Genomic DNA, 26362 nt, shown 5'->3' with positions numbered 1-26362 from the left:
TTGTTGCTGAACACTTGTCTGAGAAACTATCGACCACAGGCGGATTGCAGGAGACTGAAAATCCCCTGCCACAATCGAGACAGGAGGGGAAGGCATCGAAACGGGATACGCAATGCATGACACGCGGTCTAAACTCCCAACTTTTGCTAATGGCTTTCATAAATGAGTTGCCTTTCTTGCCCTTTCAAAATGTTGAATTTGGCAAAACTCCCAGGTATTTTGCCCTTTCTGTAAATGGAACATTCTCTCCTCCCAAGGAGACAGGTGACACGAATGTCGAGTTTAACGCAGGTATCATTAAATTCAGTGCATCAGATTATGCCTAGACCATTTTCGGTAGCCCACTTTTATGTTGAACATGGAGCTTCCTGAAGTATATCTTTTAGAGTGCTGTGAAACTTTCCCCTAACCGCAATTGCCACGTCATCAGCATACGCGACCACTTGTACTCCCTAAGCCAAGGAACCAGTCTATCAGACATAGCTTGTAATTCAACCGCTGATACATCATCAGGGCCTGGCGAAACTTCTTATCGTCCAAAATATTTTCGACTCAGACACAATTTCCGTAATAACCTCCGACGAATGCATATCAGTGACAGCCTCTTCTGGCGCCACGTTGTCCATTGCCCTTTTATTTTCTTATCTCAGGCTTATATATGTCGCAATCGTGTGGTGCTCTTGAGTTTTCTGCTGTCCTTTCTTAGACCAACCAGCATTGAGGTCCACCATGGCGGTCGCTGTTTGGCCCTTGGCTTGGCACTAGGACATGCTGATACAACGAAGCGATTGCCCTGATTCGCGATTCGCTTGACCATTATGTCTATAGCCTCGTTAGTTGCCACTGGTCATCCAACACATCCCAGTAGCATTTTCTTCCATTTATATCCCCCGATACTTTGTTGTACAGGGTGGCTGATGAATATTGCTACAATGATGAATATTGCTACATTTTTTTTTCGGTGTATGGAATACATTTTTCTTTTATTCATGTTAAATTAAATTATTAAATTAATTATTAAATTATTATTAATTAAATTAATTAATTAATTAATTAAATTAATTATTAAATTATTATTATTAAATAGAAAAAAAGTTATTACATTTTTTTTTTGGTAGCGGCTTTCATCAGCCACCCGTAGCAGTTTGTTGTGTTCTATCTTTCGTCTGATTGATTCTGTTGAATGTCAAATTCCAGGAACTCTGCAACTAAGATGGGATGCGTCCAGAGGGATCTGGGTCTGATCGAGTTGGACTGGCTGGGCTGTTAAACAGGTGACGAGTATCGTGTGGTCCCTGGTCACAATAGGGACATACATCATACATTGCTCTGTACGAGTTGAGGCGGCTGCATCTGCCGGAACGTAATTCAGCCAAAACTACTCTGGTTTGCAAAAATTGCAAATTTTGACCATGAACATTCCACTAAGGAACAGGGGCAAACTTCTCACATATCAATGAGCGCAGTCCGATTCAAGTTTTAATCTCAATGGTAAGGGGCCTCCTTTTTATAGCCGAGTCCGAACGGTGTGCCGCAGTACGATACCTCTTTGGAGAGAAGTTTTACATGGCATAGTACCTCACAAATGTTGCCAGCATTGGGAGGGAAAAACCAACGCTGAAAATTTTTTTTCTGATGGCCTCGCCAGGATTCGAACCCAGGCGTTCAGCGTCAAAGGCGGACATGTTAACTTAATTCTTAGTCCTCGAACCATTCCTCCACACACCCATGGTTCTTGGAAAAACCACGTCAAATCCCCCTGCCATCGGGAGGACCTTTAGTACCGGCCTTACAATGGTGAAGATTTATCTGCAGAAACCGGACCATATTCAGGATTTAGAACTTCCACCTCTGTTGCGTTAGCCTTGTCTTTCGATTCCGCCAGGAATTAATTCTCACAAGATTCTTTAGATCTTGTAATAATGAGCTTCGGTACTATTCCATGGGCAGGTGAGAAAGTTGTAGAACAACTCTTCCTCAGGACGCTGGACTCTTGTGGTGTGGGCTATTTCTCCTTAGATGCTTCACTACCTTCTTCTGTCGAAGTACTTTTTGAGTTCCGTGCTTCCCCGAAAGCGCACATCTTGAGTCTAGTCCAACCGGATGACCCACCCACTTTTTACCATTTGCAAACAGCAGAAAATGTTTACTGTTTTAGCAACAAATTACTGCTGTCCCATTTTCAGCAGACTTTCTGTTGTTTCAGCAAACAATTTTGCTGTTGTTACTAACAAATTTCTATGAGTGCAGACATGATCCAACTTAAGAGTCGACTTTTTTCCTATCTTGGCAACAGTGGTAGAGAAACAATTATGGATTTTGTAAGTAGCACTGTATTCTGACATAAATTTTTTTGAGAGGTTGCTTTTTAGTGTTTAGAGCACACAACAAGCCGATAATTAGCTTAGGTGTAAGTCGACAGTGGCATGGGGCGGATTATTTATCGCACCCTCATCTCAACCTAACCTAAAATAATTGCATATTCAATTAAAAAAATAATTGATAGTTTTTGAAAGTTCCAATTAATTCTTTAATTTATCTAATTTAAAAAAGATTAAAAATTTTCACATCTTTGATTAGTTGTTATATTGATCTAATTCAAAAAAAATATTTCGAAATTTGCAATAAATTTTTTAATTAGATCTATTAAAAAACTTATTGAAAACGTTCAACAACGCTAGAAGCGATTTTCTTAAACTCAGCAAAGTTTGAAGATGCAGTGACATCTCACATAATTCAAAAATCAAAATCTTCAACAGTAGTGTGAAATCTATTTTATTATATGGCTATACAACTTTGAGTTTAACACAAGCGACTATCCGCAAAATAAAAGTTTTTCAAATCGCTGTCTACGACAAATACTTCTAATTTTCTGGCCAAGCCGTATTTTAAATGAAGATTTGTAAATAAGAACAAACATTTCCCCTGTCGATGTAGAAATCCGAAAGAAAAAATTTACTTGGTTGGGTCATATGCTTGGTTGGGTGGATAAAGAGAGAAATGTACTAGACAGGACCCCCAAGGACAGCGAAGGAGGGGACGCCGGAGAAACACATGAATCCGCTGTACAAAAAGAGATTTGAAAGAAAACCATGTATCTTGGAATCAAGCCAAGGCCTTGGCCAACAATAAAGCTAGATGGAGAGGGCTTATTGATACTCTATTACTATTATTTGGGCCACATTTTTAATATCATATGCGTAGTCTACTCTCGAATACCTGTCGTTTGAGTCCCATATTGGCATGATCGTCCAAAATGCGGCGGGCGGTTTTAGGTTTGGGGCAGTTTTGGGTTTGGGACGGCCCCCCAGATACTTGGGCCCAGTTTTCAATATGATATTCGTTCTCTACTCTCGAATGCCTTTCATTTGAGTCCCATATTGTTCCCATCGGTCCAATTTTGGGCGGTGCTGTTGTGGTAAGGGAGTTACAATTTTCCTAAAATTTCGTAATCCATTTTTAGCACCATACCAAAATGTCAACAAATACAGACCAAATGGTGCGAATCATCTCTTATTTTTAGTGTGTCAGTTTTAATTTTGTTGCTTGTGGTGTAACGGCAATTAAAAAAAAAATGCATAAAGAAGCAATCATCAAAACAATGAATGCATTTGAGAACAACAGCATTGCGGCTTGCTGTTGTTGAATGAAGGCAAGTCAAAAACAACGAAAATATGAGTCCATTATAAAAGCGAATGGTAGCAATATGTTCTCTGTTATGGATCCATAAGTGAAATTTGTGTGGTATATTTACATGGCAGCTATATTTAATTCTGAACCAATTTCTACCAAACTTAGCACGCTAGTATTAGATGCTAAAGAAAACAATCTGCACAATTTCGGGAATATTTGTAATATTTGTTTGGGAGCAATACCTAAATCCGAATCGTTTTCTATAAAATCAACGGCTATATTAAGAGTCCTACGAAAATTATAAATTTCGTCAAAATTTTCAAAATTCCTGGAGATTGGATGGCAGATGTGCATAACAAAGCAATTTTAGTACAAATCGGGTGACATAAACAGTGTCGTGCAAAACAAAAGCAACGCTTTTTTATATTGGTGAAAATAATGCTTTACCTATACTTAAGGTATAAAGCGTTGCTTTTGTTTTACACACTAACTTTTGGAATATTTGCACTTTTTTTATATCTAAAAGCCAACATAGGTACAAAGCGAGATAAATTGATCTGCGTAAAGCTAACGTTTAACAATAATAAGTTCATTTCAGATGTTAAAGGCGTTGCCTTTGTTTAAGACGACGAGGTATATGATAGCCAATATCTCTCTAAATAATGAATAATAAGGCATACATTTTAGACTTCATTTTGTTTATATCGAAGAGATATTTTGATACAAAACAAGTAAAAGCGTGCTAAGTTCGGTCGGGCCGAATCTTACATACCCTCCGCCATGGAGCGCATTTGCCGAGTTCTCCCGGCATCTCTTCTTAGGCAAAAAATGATATAAGAAAAGATTTGCTCTGCTATTGTTATATTATTACATGTTGGAGACCTGTGTAAAATGTCAGCCAATTCGAATAAGAATTGCGTCCTTTGGGGGCTCAATAAGTAAAATAGGGAGATCGATTTATATGGGAGCTGTATCGGGCTATAGACCGATTCAGATCATAATAAACACGTATGTTGATGGTCATGAGAGGATCCGTAGTACATAATTTGAGGCAAATCGGATAATAATTGCGCACTCTAGAGGCTCAAGGAGTCAAGACCCAAGATCGGTTGATATGGCAGCTATATCAGGTTATAGACTGATTTGAACTATACTTGGCACAGTTGTTGGATATCATAACAAAACACGTCGTGCAAAATTTCATTCTGATCGGATAAGAATTGCGCACTCTAGAGGCTCAAGAAGTCAAGACCCAAGATCAAAACATGGACCGATATGGCCCATTTACAATACCAACCGACCTACGCTAATAAGAAGTATTTGTGCAAAATTTCAAGCGGGTAGCTTTACTCCTTCGGAAGTTAGCGTGCTTTCGACAGACAGACGGACGGACGGACATGGCTAGATCGACATATAATGTCGCGACGATCAAGAATATATATACTTTATGGGGTCTCAGACGAATATTTCGAGTAGTTACATACAGAATGACGATATTAGTATCCCGCCCATCTTATGGTGGAGGGTATAAAAAAAATTAAGCAATTTGGTCTTGTATGTCAAAAGTTAAAAGTCCTATAACGTAAACGATGCTAAAAATGGTTTATTTTTTAAGAGAACCCGAATTGTCACTTCCGGGTACCTTAATGTCAAAATTTGACAATACAAAATGTCTTCTACAAGTGTTTTAAATGTCATCAAATGGGAGCACTTTTGTGGGGTTTTTTTTTTTTGAATTCTGGTAACATTTTCCCATTTCCGCACATAGTGCGCCGTTTGGACTCGTTGAGCTTAAACTTGAATCCGGCAGCACTCATTGATATGTGAGAAGTTCGCCTCTGTTCCCTAATGGAATGTTCATGACCAAATCTGCAATGTATGCACATTATCACTTAAATTCTGTGTGTCCTTTTTGACCCACCTCAGGTTTTAATAATATTTTTTAATCTTAAAAAAAAATAATAATCAAACCTGTCAGCATAACTGAAGTCATTTTCTTCTCGACTACTGGTTAAAATTACCTCTTTCTATTTAACTCAAGAGTCCTTCTCAGTTCTTGCACTTGACGGTACTTTGACGTGCCAACTCCCACATAACAATCTTTTCTGCATCCTTTCTATTCTCACTCTGGTGACTGCCGTTGAAATTGGTTTAGTTTGGAACAAGGGCATCTTGAAAATTGAATATTAAAAACTATTGTCCATTTGCTTGGCCCTCTGGGCAGAAAGTTAATGACATTTGACTTGCGTTGTGCACACTATGGCCTGGAAACTTTTCAACTATGACTGGCTGTTGTGCATAATAGTTTTAGTTTCCCATTTTCCATATATTACAAGAGAGCGTTTAACAACATTTACTGGAGCATTCGTATACTTATCATTGTTTTGCCTCCTTCTTTTCCGTTTCTTTGCAGGACTTTGTCTTCAGCATGAAGGAGTTCGTTGGTGGCACAGAGAATATGAAATAAGAGCAAAGGTGGTGGCTTTTAATGCGGACGGACGGTGGAAGGTCACAGACACAATAGTTGAAGAGTACAATGTATAGCAATAATTTACAACAATGGTGGGAGCATACATATCATCACCATTTGAACCAGCAACAACAGCAACAGGTGGCATTTGATGCGAGCGTATTGGACTCGCAGTTTTCGGAACACGCCACAATAAAGACAAATGCTATCCTAGATGCAAGCGTTGGGAGCAACGCCAAGGATTTTGTTAATCTTGCAGCCTTCCAGCAATCACTGGAAGATGCTGCAAATGGTCAACCACTCACAAATCCTGGTAGTTCTTTTGATTACGACAACTACGATAATTTGACATTCCTCAGCCCGTATGACGGAGATCGCGATGACCACAGCATTCCATCACTTACTCTGCTTTTCATGGCTATTTCATATGGACTTGTGGTATTTGGAGGAGTTCTGGGAAACGCCACACTACTGCTCACACTATGTTCAGCGTCATCGGTGAGACTACGTAATCCCTTGCTGCTGGCTGTGTGTATTGCAGACTTGTTGGTGACGGGCATATCGGCTCCGGTGACACTCTTAAATCTAGCAATGAATCGAAAGACTAAAGCACTTCCACTGCAATTGTGCAAAGTTATTGATTTTGTACAGGTAAAATAACAAATCTATCTATTGGTTGCCCAAAAAGTAATTGCGGATTTTTCCGCGGATCAGCTGTTACTTTTAGCTTGCTTTAGAAAAAAAGTGTAAAAAAAGTATATTTGATTAAATTTCATTCTAAGTTTTATTAAAAATGCATTTACTTTCTTTTAAAAAATCCGCAATTACTTTTTGGGCAACCCAATATATACATATAAAAATGAATTTGTGTTTGTTTGTTTGTATGTTTATTTGTTTGTTTGTGGGTTTGTAAATTTGTTTGTTCCGTATAGACTCAAAAACGGCTAAACAGATTTCTTTGAAATTTTCACAGATTGTAGGGAGTGGTCCGGAAGGAGCAATAGGCTATATAATTTTTTGATATCGCATTGGGAGCGGACCCTCCCCCTTACCCTAAAAGTACCAGCCAAAAATAAAAGTGGACCGATTGGGACAATCTACCACCCAAAACTAAAAGTGGACCGATTGGCCAATATGGGACTTAAATGAAAGGTATTCAAGAGTGGAGTACGATTTCCATATTAAAAGATGAGTCCAAGTAATTGGGGGGCCGCCCCGACCCAAAAACCCCCCAAATTGGATTATTGAACGATAACGACAATATGGGGCTCGAATGAAAGGTATTCACGAGTAGATTACGAATATGGTCAGGAAGGAGGTATAGGCTATGTAATTTGTTGGAAGGGGGCGAATCCTCCCCCGTTACCACAAAAACGCCACCCAAAATCAAAAGTGGACCGATAGGGACAATATGGGTATCAAATGAAAGATATTGGAGAGTAGAAAGCGAATATGGTATAAAAACTTGGATTTAAGTATTCATGGGGTAGCCCAAGTCCGAAAACTGCTCCAAATAGACATATTGGACGTATATATCAATAAAAGACTCATATGAAAGCTATTCGGGAGTAGACTAAGAATAATACATAAAAAACGAGGTCCAAGTAATTGATAGTCGCCCCATCCCCGATAAGCTCCTCAAATGGGAATACTACTCAATCATAGCTTGATGAAACTCAAACAATAGGCATTTGAGAGCAGATTATGAATATGACATTAAACTTTGTGTCCAAGAACCTAGGTGGTGTTTTACCCCCTAAAATCGCCTCCAATAGGTTATTTGGCCAATGGGGAATCAAGTGATAGATTTTTTTGAGTTGAGTGCATCATTCAAATTTGTGCTCAAGTGGCAATGTGGCGCACAACCCTCATATAGACGCCCTCCACCAAACGGTTGTATACACCAATCGTTACAATATGAGGTTAAATTAAAGGTATAAGGTTGTGTACTGCGAATCTGGTATCATTATTCTGCTCGTATATCTAGCGGACCATCTCACCGCAAAACAGTCGATCAATTATAATGACCTAACGGGACACTTTATGATTTAATTAAAGTGTAGGCCTCCATAGCCCCGAAATTATAACATTCAGCGTGAAAGCAGGAGTTGCAAACCTTAACGATAAGGTTGCAACCATTTTTAGCTCACCGATAGACGAGACCAAACGACATGTTGCTGGGCAACACTTTTTTGTTCAAGACTTTCACACGGTAAGAACTATTGCCACCGCACCAAATATATAGACTGGCCAATTAGTTTTTTTTTACCAAAGTAAGTTATATCGAAATATGTTCGTATTCTCCAATACCTTTCATTTGATACCTATAGGTCCACTTTTCGACCCGTTTCCAGTTTTTTTGGTATTTATCCTGAAAACTTTTGCAATTACTGCAACCAAAGCAGTCGGCGATGAAAATCGACTTGGAACTTATCCATTTCGACTTCTTAGGACTTTTTTTAACTTTTCGACTTTTTTAGCTCAATATGTTTATTTTCAAAAGCTGCAGCGTGAATGCAGACAGACGAACGGACAAATGGACGTCGTGAAATCTGATATATATCGATACTTGTGTGTCCATTCAAATATATTCACATCCTCATATCGATTTATGTTTCTTTTACAGGCCACACCAGTTGCTGCCAGTACGCTATCATTCTTTTTGCTATCTCTAGATCGTTATGCAACAGTTAAACATCCACGTCTGGCCCAACTACGTCAGCGTCGTTATTTACATGTTTCTTTGGCGCTCATATCGTGGATGACATCAGCCATTGTAAGTGTGCCGTTTTTGTTTATCTATAAAATTGTTGCAAAAACGGTTGTTATAAAGAATGCAACACACCGCCCATCTTCGGCACCGTTGCCAACACCTTCGCCATTTTCATCCGCGGACCCAGTAACGACATCATCACCATCACTGCTGCCATCGGCCACATTGTTCACCATCCTCCCGCCGACTCCCACCACGAGTTCTGGAGAGTTTCCGAACGTTAGCATTAGTTGTCATTCGGATCCCGGTGCCAATCCTGTTTTTGTTATATTCATTCTTATTCATACCCTCGTCGTTTTCATTTTACCTGGCATTGGTGTGCTCCTCAATCATTACGGCGTTCGGCGGAAATTATGCGCTCTGTCGTTGACTGCTCGAGCAGCACATGGCGAACTGCCACTTCCGATGCCAATATTAAGACGTCAAACGCACATGGTGATTGTTACGGGCATAGCAAACGCACATCAGGCAGCCGGCTGTGGTGGTACCACAGATGACACTTCCAATGGGGGTGATATACAAATGCAGAATTTGAATCCGAGAGGTGCAATGTCCAGTCGCAATATTATCAAATCAAAAAATCCTATATCTCCGAGGTAAGTTATTAGACGCACAACATATGATGTCATATTTAAGGTATCTCATTACTAATGGGGCAATTTATTTAAAACATGAATTGAACTGGCATTTTGGGTATTAGTTATCCCTAGAATTGGATTTATGCTAGTGGTGTACAAAATTAAAATTTCCTTTACGAAAGAGCATTGGCGTAGCTATGAAAGGGGGGGAGCCAATCTGTAGCAGGAATTTTCTTTAGTATTTACAATATAGAATTGTATTCCAACACAGAATTTCAAATCTTCCGATTCTTCAAATAAACAGTTGAAGAAATTTTTATTTATTGACGAAAGTCGTTTGCGAAATATATTTGCAAAACAATGAGAAGTGGATGGAATTGAGAAGCTGAATAATTTATTGAAAATTTAAGGCTTACATTGCTATAACAAATAGTTTGGCATAATTGCAAAAGCTGCCATAATATTAACTGCCTCTAAAAGAATTTCCGACAACAATATTTGAAAAGAAAACTTATCAAATCCCACCGACCAATATTCTTATTTTAAAAACATTTATATATTATACAGTAAAACAACAATTAAACTTACAAATCGATGGTTTTTTCAATGTAAACAGACAGCTATATATCTTTGGCAGCTATATCGAACCGATTTCTTCCAATTTCACTTCTAGGTCTAAGTGGCAGCTATATATAAATCTAAACCGATTTCTGTTTGTTTCTCTTTCGAGACGAGCTTCATGATCGGAGAATTTCTTTTCAAATGGAAAATTAAAGCCAAAGAGGCACACCAACCACTATGGGATGCGTTTCGTCTTTGGTTAGAAGATTTTTAAACCATATTAGGTGTGATGGTTTCAAGGGCCGCGCGTTTGTATGTTGTATTTGAATCGTATTTACCACATTAACCACGCTCGACAACCATGTCTATTAGCTGTACTTTTCCCAATGCATATGTTTTTGTGTAATGACAGACCGATTTCTTTTAATTTCACTTCTAGGTCTCAAAAGTCACCTATACCAAATTTTTGGGATAATTTTATACAAAAGTACTTAGACGGATAGACGGACATGGCTAATTAGAATCAGGAAGTTATTCTGTTTCTTTTGATATACCTAAAACTGGGTCTCCTTCAAAAGCCGCAATACCCGATTTCCCTGAAATGTGGCACATTGAGTTGCGATAAGACATTCGTGCGGACTATTGTCTAGATCTGACCATATCTTAATAAAGCCCCCATTCCAGGGCCTATAAAAACCGCATTTATTGCCCAACTTCGCTGAGTTTTGACACAATGAACATTTTTAAGTATAGACCCTATGCATACCGATGTCCCGAGTGAGAGCCTTTCACCCACAAATGGCGTATTTATCAGCCGATTTTGCTGCAATTAAGTACGGTGAGCTGCATAAATTAAACTACTATACATTCTCTCAGTTCGGATTTGAATAAAGCTGAATATAGATCTCTCGAATTATTCCCTTGCAACCATATTAGACCCATTTATTACCCTATTTTGCCGAAATTTTGAACAGTGAATTGTGCTGCGTTATCTCCATATCGAACGTATTTCAATATATACTGTTGGTCAAAACATTTATAACCAACACATAAATTTCAAAAAACTAAAAATAACTATTAGGAATTGTAATATTGTATAAATGCATTTATTTTTTCTCTAATAAAAAAAAAGAAGTGTTTACCGTTACAAAATATTATATTATTGTAATTTCATTAACACCCAGTTTTTTTTAGTTTAACTTAACTCGTCAAAAACAATTGGACAAAAAATTTAAACCTATAAAAAATTCATCAATGACTCTTACAAAATTTGTTCGAGCTGTGAAAGGCACATTTGGTCCAAACAAATTTTGTGAGAGTAAATTTGTTTTTAAGTTTTAGTTTTTTATAGTTTTTGGTTACATTGTAGCACCTTCATGAAAAATGTCTAGCTACGCCAATGCGCTAGAATTGATGCTCAATTCACATGCAAATTTGCTCATGAACATTCCATTAAGAAACAAGGGGCAAACTTTCTCACATATTAATGAGTGCTGTCCGATTCAAGTTCGAGGCTCAATGATAAGGAATTTCCTCTTTGTTGCTGAGTCCGAACGGTGTGTCGCAGTGCGACACCTCTTTGGAAAGAAGTTTTTTCATGGCATTGTACCTCACAACTATCGCCGACATTATGAGGGGATAATTTTCTTTCTGATATTCTCGCCAGAATTCGAACGCAGGCATTCAGCGTCATAGACACACATGCTAACCTTTGCGCTACTTGTTCATTTTACATGTATTCTTATTCTCTTGGTTTCAGTCGTTGTTGAGACAGCAACATGCGCATGGATGTACGCATCGTTTTTATATTCATAGGGGGTATATTCATTTAGTCACTCCGTTAGCAACACATCGAAATACCAATTTCCGACCCTACAAAGTATATATATTTCGGATCGTCGTAAAATTCTAAGACGATTTAACGATGTCCGTGTGTTGTAATCACTCTAGAGCCTTCAAAAATTGAGATATTGAGCTGAAATTTGGCACAGATACATCTTTTTGATGCACGCTGGTTAAGTTATTAAACCGGGTAAATCGAACCATATTAGGATATAGCTGCTATATACACCGATTTTTCGATAAGGAGTATTATGCCCATAAAAACTTTATTTTTCATCCGATTGTGAAACAGTGAGTAGTTTAAGACTTCCCGACAACTGACACAAATATGGTTCAGATCGGACTACCATATAGACCGATCTCCCGATAAAGGGTCTGAAGACCATAAAAGCTCTATTTATTACCCGATTTTGCTGAAATTTGGAACAGTCCGCAGTTTTAAGCCTCTCAACATCCGACTCAAATATGGCACAAATCGGCCTTTATTTAGATAAAGCTGCCATATAGACCGGTCTGCCGATAAAGGGTCTGAAGCCCATAAACGCTCTATTTATTACCCGATTTCGTTGAAATTTGAAACAGTGGGTTTGTATCGGACAATATTTAGAAATAGCTTCCAGCGATCTGCCGATAAATTTCTGAAATTTCAAAGAGTGAGTAGTTTTAGGCCACAAAATACAAAATTCAACAGTGACTTATATTAGACCACTCAATATCCGTGCCGAATTTGCCTTTTTACTTGTTTCATTTCCATTTTAAAACCCATTGTTTCTGATTAAACGGTAGATATGAAAGGAAAATTTAAACATATATTTTCATATACATATTATTGTCGGAGAGTAACTGTCGCATACAATTTAATTTTCATTTTGTGCTCCATTACCCAGCGGGAAACTTCAGGAGTAAAGGCATTATAATCTCCTTGCTATATATATATATAACAAGGCATGTCCAAAAAGGTAAGGCCTTGCCTTCTGATATCCAAAAGTAGGGCTTACAGAAGGAGGTGTTGAACGTGTAAGACAACGATGCCCGGCCCATTACGGTAGCGTTGGTGGCGAATCACACGTATTCGTATTCTCGTTGTTTCAGTCAATGTTGAGACAGCAACGAGTGAACATGTGCACGGGTACGGACCATGGTACAATAGGTAGCATTATTAGCACAACAGCAAAAATCTAGCCCCCAACGAAACTACCTTTATTGGCAAATGTCAAAGCGGTCTTAGAAATATCTTCTTCAAATGTGTTTACAGTTTTATTTTCATCATTATAACACTGTGTTTATGTGTGGATTATCGGATCAAATAAAACATCGTTTTGAGATCTTAAACAAGTAAAAGCGTGCTAAGTTCGGCCGGGCCGAATCTTATATACCCTCCACCATGGAGCGCATTAGTCAGTTCTTTTCCCGGCATCTCTTCTTAGGCAAAAAATTGTATAAGAAAAGATTTGCTCTGCTATTAGAGTGATATCAAGATATGATCCGGTTTAGACCACAACTAAATTATATGTTGGAGACCTGTGTAAAATGTCAGCCAATTCGAATAAGAATTGCACCCTTTGGGGGCTCAAAGAGTAAAATAGAGAGATCGATTTATATCGGAGCTGTATCGGGCTATAGACCGATTCAGACCATAATAAACACGTATATTGATGGTCATGAGAGAATCCGTCGTACAAAATTTCAGGCAAGAATTGCGGATAAGAATTGCGCTCTTTAGAGGCCCAAGAAGTCAAGACCCAAGATCGGTTTATATGGCAGCTACATCAGGTTATGAACCGATTTGAACCATACTTGGCACATTTGTTGGATATCATAACAAAACACGTGGTGCAAAATTTCATTCTAATCGGATAAGAATTGCGCACTCTAGAGGCTCAAGAAGTCAAGACCCAAGATCGGTTTATATGACAGCTATTCCAGGTAATGGACCGAATTGAACAATACTTAGCACAGTTGTTAGAAGTGATACTAAAACACTATATGCAAAATTTCAGTCAAATCGGATGAGAATTGCGCACTCTAGAGGCTCAAGAAGTCAAGACCCAAGATCGGTTTATATGGCAGCTATATCAGGTTATGGACCGATGTGAACAATACTTGGCACAGTTGTTGGATATCATAACAATATACGTCGTGCAAAATTTCATCCCAATCGGATAAGAATTGCGCACTCTAGAGGCTCAAGAAGTCAAGACCCAAGATCGGTTTATATGGCAGCTATATCAAAACATGGACCGATATGGCCCATTTACAATACCAACCGACCTACACTAATAAGAAGTATTTGTGCAAAATTTCAAGCGGCTAGCTTTACTCCTTCGGAAGTTAGCGTGCTTTCGACAGACAGACGGACGGACATGGCTAGATCGACATAAAATGTCGCGACGATCAATAATATATATACTTTATGGGGTCTCAGACGAATATTTCGAGTAGTTACAAACAGAATGACGAAATTAGTATACCCCCCATCCTATGGTGGAGGGTATAAAAAATCACATTTGTCTTTAGAAGCGTTTGCCGTTTAGATTTTTGGCAAAATCTCTTCTTGGGCATCTCTTCTTGGGCAAAAAGAAGATATAAGAAAAGATTTGCTCTTCTATTAGAGCGATATCAAGATATGGTCCGGTTTGGACCACAATTAAATTATATGTTGGAGACCTGTGTAAACTGTCAGCCAATTCAAATAAGAATTGCGCCCTTTGGGGGCTCATGAAGTAAAATAGAGAGATCGATTTATATGGGAGCTGTATCGGGCTATAGACCGATTCAGACCATAATAAACATTTATGTTGATGGTCATGAGAGAATCCGTCGTACAAAATTTCAGACAAATCGGATAATAATTGCGACCTCTAGAGGGTCAAAAAGTCAAGACCCAAGATCGGTTTATATGGCAGCTATATCAGGTTATGAACCGATTTGAACCATACTTGGCACAGTTGTTGGATATCATAACAAAACACGTCGTGCAAAATTTCATTCCAATCGAATAAGAATTGCGCACTCTAGAGGCTCAAGAAGTCAAGAGCCCAGATCGGTTTATATGGCAGCTATATCAGGTTATGAACCGATTTGAACCATACCCAACACAGTTGTTGCATATCATAATAAAACACGTCGTGCAAAATTTCATTCCAATCGGATAAGAATTGCGCACTCTAGAGGCTCAAGAAGTCAAGACCCACGATCGGTTTATATGGCAGCTATATCAGGTTATGAACCGATTTGAACCAAACTTGGCACAGTTGTTGAATATCTTAACAAAACACGTCGTGCAAAATTTCATCCCAATCGGATAAGAATTGCGCACTCTAGAGGCTCAAGAAGTCAAGACCCCAGATCGGTTTATATGGCAGCTATATCAGGTTATGAACCGATTTGATCCATACTTGGCACAGTTGTTGGATATCATAAGAAAACACGTCGTGCAAAATTTCATTCCAATCGGTTAAGAATTGCGCACTCTAGAGGCTCAAGAAGTCAAGACCCAAGATCGGTTTATATGGCAGCTATATCAAAACATGGACCGATATGGCCCATTTACAATACCAACCGACCTACACTAATAAGAAGTATTTGTGCAAAATTTCAAGAGGCTAGCTTTACTCCTTCGGAAGTTAGCGTGCTTTCGACAGACAGACGGACGGACGGACGGACGGACGGACGGACGGACGGACGGACGGACGGACGGACGGACAGACGGACGGACGGACAGACGGACGGACAGACGGACGGACATGGCTAGATCGACATAAAATGTCACGACGATCAAGAATATATATACTTTATGGGGTCTCAGACGAATATTTCGAGTAGTTACAAACAGAATGACGAAATTAGTATACCCCCCATCTTATGGTGGAGGGTATAATAAACAAGTAAGAGCGTGCTAAGTCCGGGTCGAATCTTATATACCCTCCACCATTGATCGCATTTGTCGAGTTTTATGCGCGGTATCTCTTTTTAGACAAACATAGAATATTGAATAGGAACTGTTATGCTATTGGAGCTATATCAAGTTATAGTCCGATTTGGACCATAAATGAATGCTGAACATTGTGGAAGTCATTGTGTAATATTTCAGTTCATTCGGATAAGAATTCCGCCTTGTAGGGGCTCAAGAAGCAAAATCGGGAGAAAGGTTTATATGGGAGCTGTATCAAGCTATTGATCGATTCAGACCATATTAGACACGTATGTTGAATGTCATGAGAGAAGCCGTTGTACAAAATTTCTGCCAAATCGGATGAGAATTGCGCCCTCTAGAGGTTCAAGAAGTTAAGATCCCAGATCGGTTTATATGGTTTATATGGCTATATCAGGTTCTGTACCGATAGGGCCATTCTTAGCACAGTTATTGAAACTCATAACAAAACACCTCATGCAAAATTTCAGCCAAGTCGGATTAGAATTGCCTGCTCTATTGGCTCGAGAAGTCAAGTTCCAAGATCGGTTTATATAACAGCTATACCAGATTATGAACCGATTTGAATCATACTTAGCACAGTTGTTGAAAGTGATACCAAAACACTACGTTCAAAATTTCAGTTAAATCGGATAATAATTGCGCCCTCTAGAGGCTCAAGAAGTCAAGACCCAAGATCGGTTTATATGCCAGCTGCATCATAACATGTACCGATTTAAAACATATTTAGCGTAATTGTTGCAAGTGATATCAAAACACTACATGCAAATTTCAGTTAAATCGGACGAGAATCGCGCCCTCTAGAGGCTCAAGAAGTCAAGACCCGAGATCGGTTTATATGGCAGCTATATTAAAACATATACCGATTTAAACCATACTTAGCGTAGTTTTTGGAACCGCTACCAAAACACTTCGTGCAAAATTTCAATAAAATCAAACCAGAATTGCGCCCTCTAGAGGCTCAAGAAGTCAAGACCCAAGATCGGTTTATATGGCAGCTATATCAAAACATGGACCGATTTGGCCCATTTACAATACCAACCGACCTACACTAATAAAAAATATTTGTGCAAAATTTCAAGCGGCTACCTTAACTCCTTCGAAAGTTAGCGTGCTTTCGACAGACAGACGGACGGACGGACAGACGGACATGGCTAGATCGACTTAAAATGACATGGCGATCAAGAATATATATACTTTATGGGGTCTTAGACGCATATTTCGAGGTGTTACAAACAGAATAACGAAATTAGTATACCCCCATCCTATGGTGGAGGGTATAAAAATTTTACTCAGCTGTTCGCATTGCCTCACCATATAAATGCATCCTGGGTACGGGTATAAACGTAAATACGTGTGAATTGAGCATGGACGCTAGCGTAAAGGAAATTTTCATTTTGTGTACCATTGATTCATACAATCGTAAAGAAATGTGAATCGTTATTGAAATATAAATATCCGTCTGTTTACTTCTTTTATTTGCCTGTTAGGGCTGGTCATTGAATTGAATGTACGTTATTCTTCCCAAGGTGGTGTAAGTCAAGCTAATCCGACCATAAGAATGAACATCACCAACAAATTAAAGATTTTATTGAAAAGAATGAAATTGCAAGACAACAGAAATTGAAAAGAAATTACAAGACAACAGATAGATTTCATCACTGACAATACGCCATTGGTAAACGTTTCAAGCGTAGCAAATACTATCATCAGTACAGTATTGTTGCTCTCTTACCTGGCAATCACTCATATGTGTGGCGAGACAGAACTATCATGAACATTAGAGAACAACACAAATGCATAGTTCCATGGAACAAAGCCGTCCATCCAGACAAGCCTTTCTTCTCATAAATTGAATAAGCTTTTAAATAGCAGATCAAAATGTTTGATAAAAGAACACAGTCCTATGTTTGCTAAAATAGCAGTCGTGTCCGTTGTCCCATTTTCAGCCCGTATATAAACTGATTTGAATAACACTTTTCAACAAGACTTTGTAAAAGGATTCCTTGTTCACAGTTATAGCTTTATTTTGATAACAGTAATACGACATTTAAATAAGATGACTTTAACTTTACATTGCTGTATCAGTCGATCTTCACTGATTTCAGTATGGTAAATCTACTGAAACAGCAAAATTAAACTGACTAAAAATAAATGACTAGTGTGCAGTTACATATTCTGGAACATTTGCTTAGCTTCGAATTGAGCTCAATGATAAGGGGCCTCCTTTTTATAGCCAAGTCCGAACGGCGTGCCGCAGTGTGACACCTCTTTGGAGAGAAGTTTTACATGGCAAAGTACCTCACAAATGTGGCCAGCATTAGGAGGGGAAAACCACAGCTGAAAATTTTTTCTGATGGTCTCGCTAGGATGCGTACCCAAGCGTTCAGCGTCATTAGCGGACATGCTAACCTCTGCGCTACGGTGGCCTCCGTAAAATGTAATACCTATTTTAAACGTTTCATTTATGAGGCTTCTTTCATTGGAACTTTGTACGGATACTTTTTACTAATGTATATTTTTTTTCAGAGCTATGCGTGAAATTCGTGAACATTCGCAACGACAGCGAACGCAACGTGCAGCTGCACGAGGCAGAAGAGTTGCCACACCTGGTATACCTTTACCACAAACTTCTACACTTCGGTCCAGGAGACACCTTGCTAATATGCTAATTGGTTCGGCATTAATTTTCATAGCTTGTTGGACACCACATGTATTTTGTGTAATTTACAGAATACTGGGATACAATCACTACTGCAATAAATCATCCAGATATTTTAATTTGTTACTGGGTAAGTTGGATGCATATACAGCACAACACATAGACGTTTCCGCTTAATTGATTTCTGGGCAGTCCAATGAATTGTTTAAGAAAAAAAAAACAACAAAGCATAGTGTCCTGGCAATAAAATGTTATGTGCCGCAAAATAATAAAATAATTATGATTTTTTGCTAGTCTGATAAATAACATTTAAAAAATCTAGGTTGATTACATACAGCGGTCAAAAAAAGTATTCATCATTCAATGTTTTTTTTTTTAATAAGTCTACAAAAGACAATTGGAATAAAAACATATTAAACTAATGATGCAGTAGTGCTTGTGTGATATATATGTACACAATTTCATTGTTTTTAAAGAAAAAAATAGTATTTATTGGAACAAAAAGGGCCATTTTACAGCTGAACACAAAAAATTAAACAAAAAAAGTATTCATCATTGCAAAAAAACAAAAAAATAAATAACATAATTTAAAAAAATTAATACTTTGTTATTCGACCACCGCGTCTTATAACTTCTTTTAAACGGTTTGACATCGATTGGACTAATTTAGCGGTTATATTTTGGTCTATATTAGTCCATTCCTCCATTATCACCTGTTGCATTTGACTCTTGCTCGAAAAATTGCGCGTTCTCAATTTGCGTTCGAGATGTTCCCAAAGATGTTCAATTAAGTTCAAGTCGGGACTTTGAGGAGGAGTTTTAATGACTTTGGGGCAGTTATACAGCATCCACATCTTGGTATTTAAAGCAGAATGTTTGGGGTCATTATCTTGATAATATTGAAAGTTATTACCAAGCCCAAGTTTTACAGCACTATCTTTTAAATTCCTCTTTAAAATGTCAATGTAATACTTATGATCTTTATGACCGATTTCTGGGCAGTCCAATGAATTGTTTAAGAAAAAAAAAACAACAAAGCATAGTGTCCTGGCAATAAAATGTTATGTGCCGCAAAATAATAAAATAATTATGATTTTTTGCTAGTCTGATAAATAACATTTAAAAAATCTAGGTTGATTACATACATATCATTCCCTCCATTTGTTTAATTTTATTATGATTTAAATTCCAATTAATTTGTTATTCTATTTTTATTAACCTAGTTATTCCCGTCATGCTAATAAAAAAACCATATGTAGCTCAAGGACGTTTAAGCGATTTCCTTATATCTTCTCTGTTCGACGTTGTATTAACATTCCAATCTATAAAAAAAAAACTTTCAATCCATCATATCTAAAGCTCATATAACAGGGTTATCGCTCGATTTTGCCGAATCTTGGATTAAAGTTTAAACTTCCGTATTGGTCTACATTCCGTAATAAAAAAATTCCGAAATACTGAATTCATACTTGAGATACTAAGGTACTTCAATACCATGATATTGACCACCTATTGGGAGATCCAATATGCGTATTAAACTCTTGCTGCCTCAAATACCTAAACAAGTCTAAAGGAGGCGTATCCGGCCGATCCAACAAGTTGTGGTTAATGTTTCATATAAGCAGTGGGAGTCACAAGCAGGTTACACCTCGCAGTTGGTGCTGAAGGTGTACCTTACGCACTGTCATGCACATCGCTAAAGTCGAGCAGATTGTTTGGTGTGGATACGATCTTTACCTCGTATTCGATGAAAAAGGAGGAAAGACATGGTGATGGGAACCGATAAGCCTTGTATAAGGTGTTATTTATTTATATCATTTAGTAAGGTTATGGTGCGCGGTTTTATGTGAACTAGTAACAAAGAAGGAATACTCAGAAGGTGCTTCAACAACAGCAGCTGGAAGAGGAAATATCGATAAAAAATACAGCAATAATATACTTGCTTTATTTTAATATATTGCAAATCACGATTAATATTATTATCGGTTATCGTATTATATCGATAACTATCCAGGACAACCTTGCTTTCTAACCACAACATCTGACTTGCACTTAAAAGAACTAAAATAAAACATATCAACTGTAGCAATGAGAAATTATATTCCTCTTTTTTTAACAATGCCGTGCAAAGGACTTGTTATCGCCTGTTATTGCATCATATCGTTAACTATCTTTCCATTCCAAATTGGCACAAAAATCTTGACTTGCATTGGATGTATAATGCTAAAAAACCCTACAACGCTATCCATTTTTTACAACTTCAAGAATTGTGTATTCATGGCTTCTTGTGACCAACATCTGGACACAGAAAAAATCTAAATCTTAATTCAATTAAAAATTTTGTTGAAATCGGTCCTATAAAGGAATTCGTATTATTACTACACGACTGGACTTTATGTCCAGCTGAACAGTTCAATTAAAGCAGTTATCAACTCATTTTATTGGAAATCTAAAATGAGTTGATAACAAAGTCGTTTATACAAATTCTTTTATAGGACCGATTTCAAATTTTTTTTTCAAAAATAAACATTTAACTGACTTTATTCAAGTAAATAAATAATTTTTTCCAAATAATAACTAAACAATTTTTACTTCAGTCGATTAATTGGGAATGAAAAATTAAATGTTTTGTAATGTTTTGTTGCTCTATAATCTCTTACGTGATTTTTGCAAAAATCACGTAAGAGATTATAGAGCAACAGTGGTCACTAACAAAAATAATATAAATTAAATGTTTTGCATTAAAATATTAAAAACAAAAAAAAATGATTTTTTCAAAGGTAGAGGATCTTATTGGTACAACAAAGGCTAACTACATGGATCTCAAAACTCAGCAAAGTCTTTGATTTTATATATTGTTGTTGTATTATATATACATATTGTTGCGTGGGCGCAGTCCAGATGGCGAAAATACCATGTCAATTTTTTTAGTAGTGATTGCCTTTTGTTTTATTGCGGCCAATATCAACTTTTTTGAAAATGTTGCTTCAAAATCAATAAAAGAACATTGTGTACAGGAATAAATAATAAAGGAATTGTCTCTTTAATGAAATAAATTGTAATGGATAGTTTTTCGCGTATAATTTCTCGAAGTATTGATCCACACGAAGAGATATATTTAGGGAGTTATGCTTCTGTCAGTCAATATTAAGATGCTTTAATTCAGGAAAGATAATTAAATACAACATTAATATAAATAAATATATTGTTCAATTTCTACAATGCTCTCTATTTTCGGCTGCGTTTCGCAATGAAATTCTTGCATTTATATTTTCACATCTTAGATTTTTTTTTGTTTGCACTGCTTCAATACGCTCTATTAATTTATTGTATTTCAAAATTGTTGAATTTTAGGCATTTGTAAATACATTGTACACTATGTACATTTTTATATTTTCGTCTGGCCACGTGTTTTCTTTAATTACATTAGGACATGAACAAACCGAGAAGTAAGAAATTTGGGTTTGCATTCAGTAGTGTATGCGCCTATACATATATTTGTCTCATTGACACTTCTGTTTGGAATCCATATGTGTGAAAGAGAACAAAATACCATATCACTTTTTGAAGAAACAGATACATATTGTTTATGCTATTAAATAACAATTCAGTGGTGTATGCGTACATATGTACATATATTTGTCTCATTGGCACTTTCGTTTGGAATTGATATGTACAAATATACCAAAATACCATAGTGCATTTTGCCGAAACAGATACATACTGTTTATGCTATTAAATAACAATTTTAATTAGTGTAACTAAAAATTTTTCTTTTTTACCAATCACATGTCATGATTCAATGGAATATAGAATTCCAACGTAATAAATTATCAAAGCAATTAATCACTTTGTTAAAAATTTTTTTTAATTATCAATACCAAGTTTAATTGATCAAACTAAAGTCAATATTTTTTCTGTGCAGTGAGTTTGGCCGTCAGTAAAAAAAAATGTGAAATTAATTCAAATAAAAACTTGTCATAAGAAAATCCTTCCTTCAAAATGTCGAGAGAATCGGTTAACAAATGAGCACTTTATTGCAAAATTTCTCAAAATAGGACGAACACATATATGGGAGCTTTATCGAAAACTGAACCGATTTCGAACAAACTTCTTAAATTATGTGGTAGTCATCGGAGAAAGCGTTGTGCAAAGTTTTGGCAAGATTGGTCAAAAAATCCGTTTGCTGTAGCTCTAGGAGTGAAAATCGGGCGATATATATATATGAGAGCTATACCTAAATCTGAACTGATTTTCATGAAATTTTATGTCGAGAGTCAAGAGAAAATCCTTCCTGCGAAATTTTGAGAAAATCGGTTAGGAAATGACCATTTTACAGCATTACTATTGCAAATCGGACGAACATTTATTGGGTTGCCCAAAAAGTAATTGTGGATTTTTTAAAAGAAAGTAAATGCATTCTTAATAAAACTTAGAATGAACTTTAATCAAATATACTTTTTTTACACTTTTTTTCTAAAGCAAGCTAAAAGTAATAGCTGATAACTGACTATATGAAAAATTCGCAATTAGTTTTTGGGCAACCCAATATATGGGAGCTATATCCAAATCTGAACCGATTTTTTCCAATTTCAACAGGCTTCGTCTCTAGGCCGAAAAACATCCCTGTACCAAATTTTAAGACGTTCGGATGAAAATTGCGACCTGTACTTTGTAAACAAATTAACATGAACAGTCGGACATAGCTAAATCGAATCAGAAAGTGATTCTGAGCCGATCGGTATACTTATCAATGGGTTATCTCTCTTCCTTCTGGGTGTTACAAACAAATTCACTAAGTTTTAATACCATGTACCAGAGTAGTGGTGTGGGGTATAAATATTTGGTTTATTTTTATAAATAACCATTAAAAATTGTTTGGGTTTTTATGGAGAAACAAACTTGCAATTTAGGATTTTTGAGGAAAAAGATTCGAAATTTGGGAACAATGGACCGAAAAGTACTGGCAACAAAGATGGAGACGTGGAAAATCTATATCCTGACTTTGGTTCGGTTTCTTGAGAAAAACTCCCACAATCCTTCTGATGGCAGGAGTTTTAAAACCTAAACTTACCTTTAAACCTAAAATTGCTTTAAATCTAAAAAACTTTTAAACCCAAAATTAGCTTTACACCATTCAAAATTGGAATATTTTTGGCAAAAAAAGATTCGAAATTTGAGGTCAATTCTGGCAATACTGATTCAGACGTGGAAAATCTAGAGTCTGACTTTGGCTTTCCTTGAGAAAAATTCCCTTCTTCCATCCTTCTCATAGTAGGTGTTTTTAAACCTTAAATTACCTTAGAACCTAAAATAACATTTAACATCAGGTCTGCCAAATTTGACAATTTTTCAGCATTTTGCCCAGTTTTTGCTTCAGTAATAGCAAAGTGCCGATTTTTACTCTAAAAATACTTTTAATTTTTTCCACCCCAGATAAAACTATTTATCAAATTTATCACTTCATTTTCAAGATATCAAATCATCCATTTCCGACAATACAAACAATACATAATTGATCGTCGTTGAATTATAAAACTATCTAGCCATGTCCGTCCGTCTCCTGAAATCCTACAAATTTAATATATTGAGACGAAAATTGGCACAGATAAGGTTTTTTACAATAGGCAGGTTAAGTTTGATGGGCCTGTATTACTCTCAGACTATTTCTCTATGTAGCGCGCATATTAACAAATCTCACATTTTACTTCCTAAGCTCTAAGTATGCCAAATATAGTCAAAATGGGACCATACTTATGCCCAGTTGCCATAAAGTCCTATGATGGTATTTGGAAAAGTAAGTCCACCGTAGCGCAGAGGTTAGCATGTCCGCCTATGACGCTGAAAGCCTCGGTTCGTATCCTGGCGAGACCATCAGAAAAAAATTTTCAGCGGTGGTTTTCCCCTCCTAATGCTGGCAACATTTGTGAGGTACAATGGCATGTAAAACTTCTCTTCAAAGAGGTGTCGCACTGCGGCACGCCGTTCGGACTCGGCTATAAAAAGGAGGCCCCTTATCATTGAGCTTAAAACTTGAATCGGACTGCACTCATTGACATGTGAGAAGTTTGCCCCTGTTCCTCAGTGGAATGTTCATGGGCAAAATTTGCATTTGCAAGTTCTATTTAAACTCTTTATACTTGTACTAATTGCAGTCCAATTCGGACGGCACCAAGATATAACTGCCATAACCCGATCTCAAGACTAGACTTCTTGGGCTAATTGGGTTTGATTTTAATGTTTTTCTTTTGACAAGATATTGCGAAAATTTGGTACAAATACACTAAAACGTCTAAATCGAACCATATTTAGATATAGCTATTATAATAACCGAGCTCCCAAGGTTTTTTCGACGAAATTTGCAAGATTGGATTGCAATTGGCCTCTCTTGTATATAGGTGTCAATCAGACCTCCAAAACAGATATGTGCAAAACAGACCTACTACAAATGTCGCACGAAGGCATATTTTTACCCGGGATAGTAATATATTCACAGTGGTGAGTATCTAAATGATTGAGCTTGAACTTTAGCCTGTTCCTTAACTGAATGTTCGTAAGAAATTTCCATATTGTTAGATATCTAAAGTTCCACCGAACTTGATTCTTATTTACTAAGCTATACTACAATACGTTCAAACAATATTCCGATTATTTCCAATTGGAGTGACGATAATGTCAATTTTTTCCTTAAAAGTGCTGATTTTCCACCAAATTAATCTGGCAGGCCTGCTTCCTAAATTTAATGGTAACAGCAGCATCTGCGGGGAAAAAGAACACCATTCCACTTATCCACTTCCACTTATCGATTTATGATAAAAGATATAAAACAATCTCTACGACTAGAAATAGGGGGAAGAATATTAGCTTTGTATCAGAGAATATCAGCGGAAAGGTATGTGACTGTGAAGTTCTAGTTGGTCACAGCTTCCCCGATCATCGTAGCATTGTCTTCAGCCTTCTTGATGACATCCCTCCGCTTAAGGTTCACAAATAGGTGCTGTGAACGCACCAATTTGTAACCCAACCTAAAGTTGCTGTAACCACATAGTGGCAAGTAAAGTTGGTAAGCTCCAGATAATATCAGCCAAAAGCGTGGCAAGAGCTACCAATGCATCCAGAAAAAGTCACAGTTTGGTGCGGTTTATAGGCTGGTGGCATCATTGGACCGTACTTCTTCAAAGATGATGCGAATCGTAACATAACTGTGAATGGTGAGCGCTATCGAGAGATGATATCCAACTTTTGTTTGTTCAACAGGACGGAGCCACATGCCACACAGCACGCGTAACAATGGGCTTATTGGGAGGCGAGATCGGTGAACATTTTATTTCAATTCTATTGACGGATTGGAAAACAACATTGAAGCATTTATTCGTGAGGTACCGGCCGAAATGTTGGAAATAGTATGCCAAAATTAGTCTAAACGGATGGACTATTTTAGGCGCAGTCACGGTCAACATTTGCATAAAATAACCTTTAAAGATTAAATTATATGGACCGTACTATCGATTCAAATACTATAAATATTTCATGCATTTTTCAAAATTTTATTTGTTTTTTTTTTGGGAAAAATTTTCCTATAGTTCCTGAAAAATCACACTTTATAACATAATTATAACAATTTATTTATATACATATATATATATATATATATATATATATATATATATATATATATATATATATATATATATATATATATATATATATATATATATATATATATATATATATATATATATATATATATATATATATATATATATATATATATATATATATATATATATATATATATTTGTTAGTAAAATAATTAAAATTCGTTCTCAATTATTCATTATTTAAAAATCAAATAGACTGCTACAACAATTTATTCATTTTTCATCTAGCCACATTCTTTTCCGGTGCT

General features: G+C 36.8%; 1 protein-coding gene across 5 annotated transcripts in view; it reads left to right on the top strand.

The window, feature by feature from the left end:
- The window catches only part of LOC106089377 (uncharacterized), a 126335-nt gene that overhangs the window by 96369 nt on the left and 3604 nt on the right, over window positions 1-26362 (top strand). For 4 of the 5 annotated variants that reach the window (XM_059365128.1, XM_059365127.1, XM_059365125.1 and 1 more), the window contains 3 exons: window positions 6047-6754; window positions 8730-9472; window positions 18321-18583. In XM_059365128.1, the coding sequence (XP_059221111.1) occupies window positions 6170-6754; window positions 8730-9472; window positions 18321-18583 (1591 nt within the window). In that variant the 5' untranslated portion in view covers window positions 6047-6169. Of the gene's footprint in view, window positions 1-3925; window positions 3982-6046; window positions 6755-8729; window positions 9473-18320; window positions 18584-26362 lie in introns of those variants that run through there. The other variant, XM_059365129.1, reaches the window with a different exon arrangement.

The sequence above is a fragment of the Stomoxys calcitrans genome, chromosome 3, assembly GCF_963082655.1.
Source record: "Stomoxys calcitrans chromosome 3, idStoCalc2.1, whole genome shotgun sequence".
NCBI classification, from domain to species: Eukaryota; Metazoa; Arthropoda; class Insecta; order Diptera; family Muscidae; genus Stomoxys; species Stomoxys calcitrans.
This window is presented reverse-complemented; position numbering and strand designations above follow the sequence as displayed.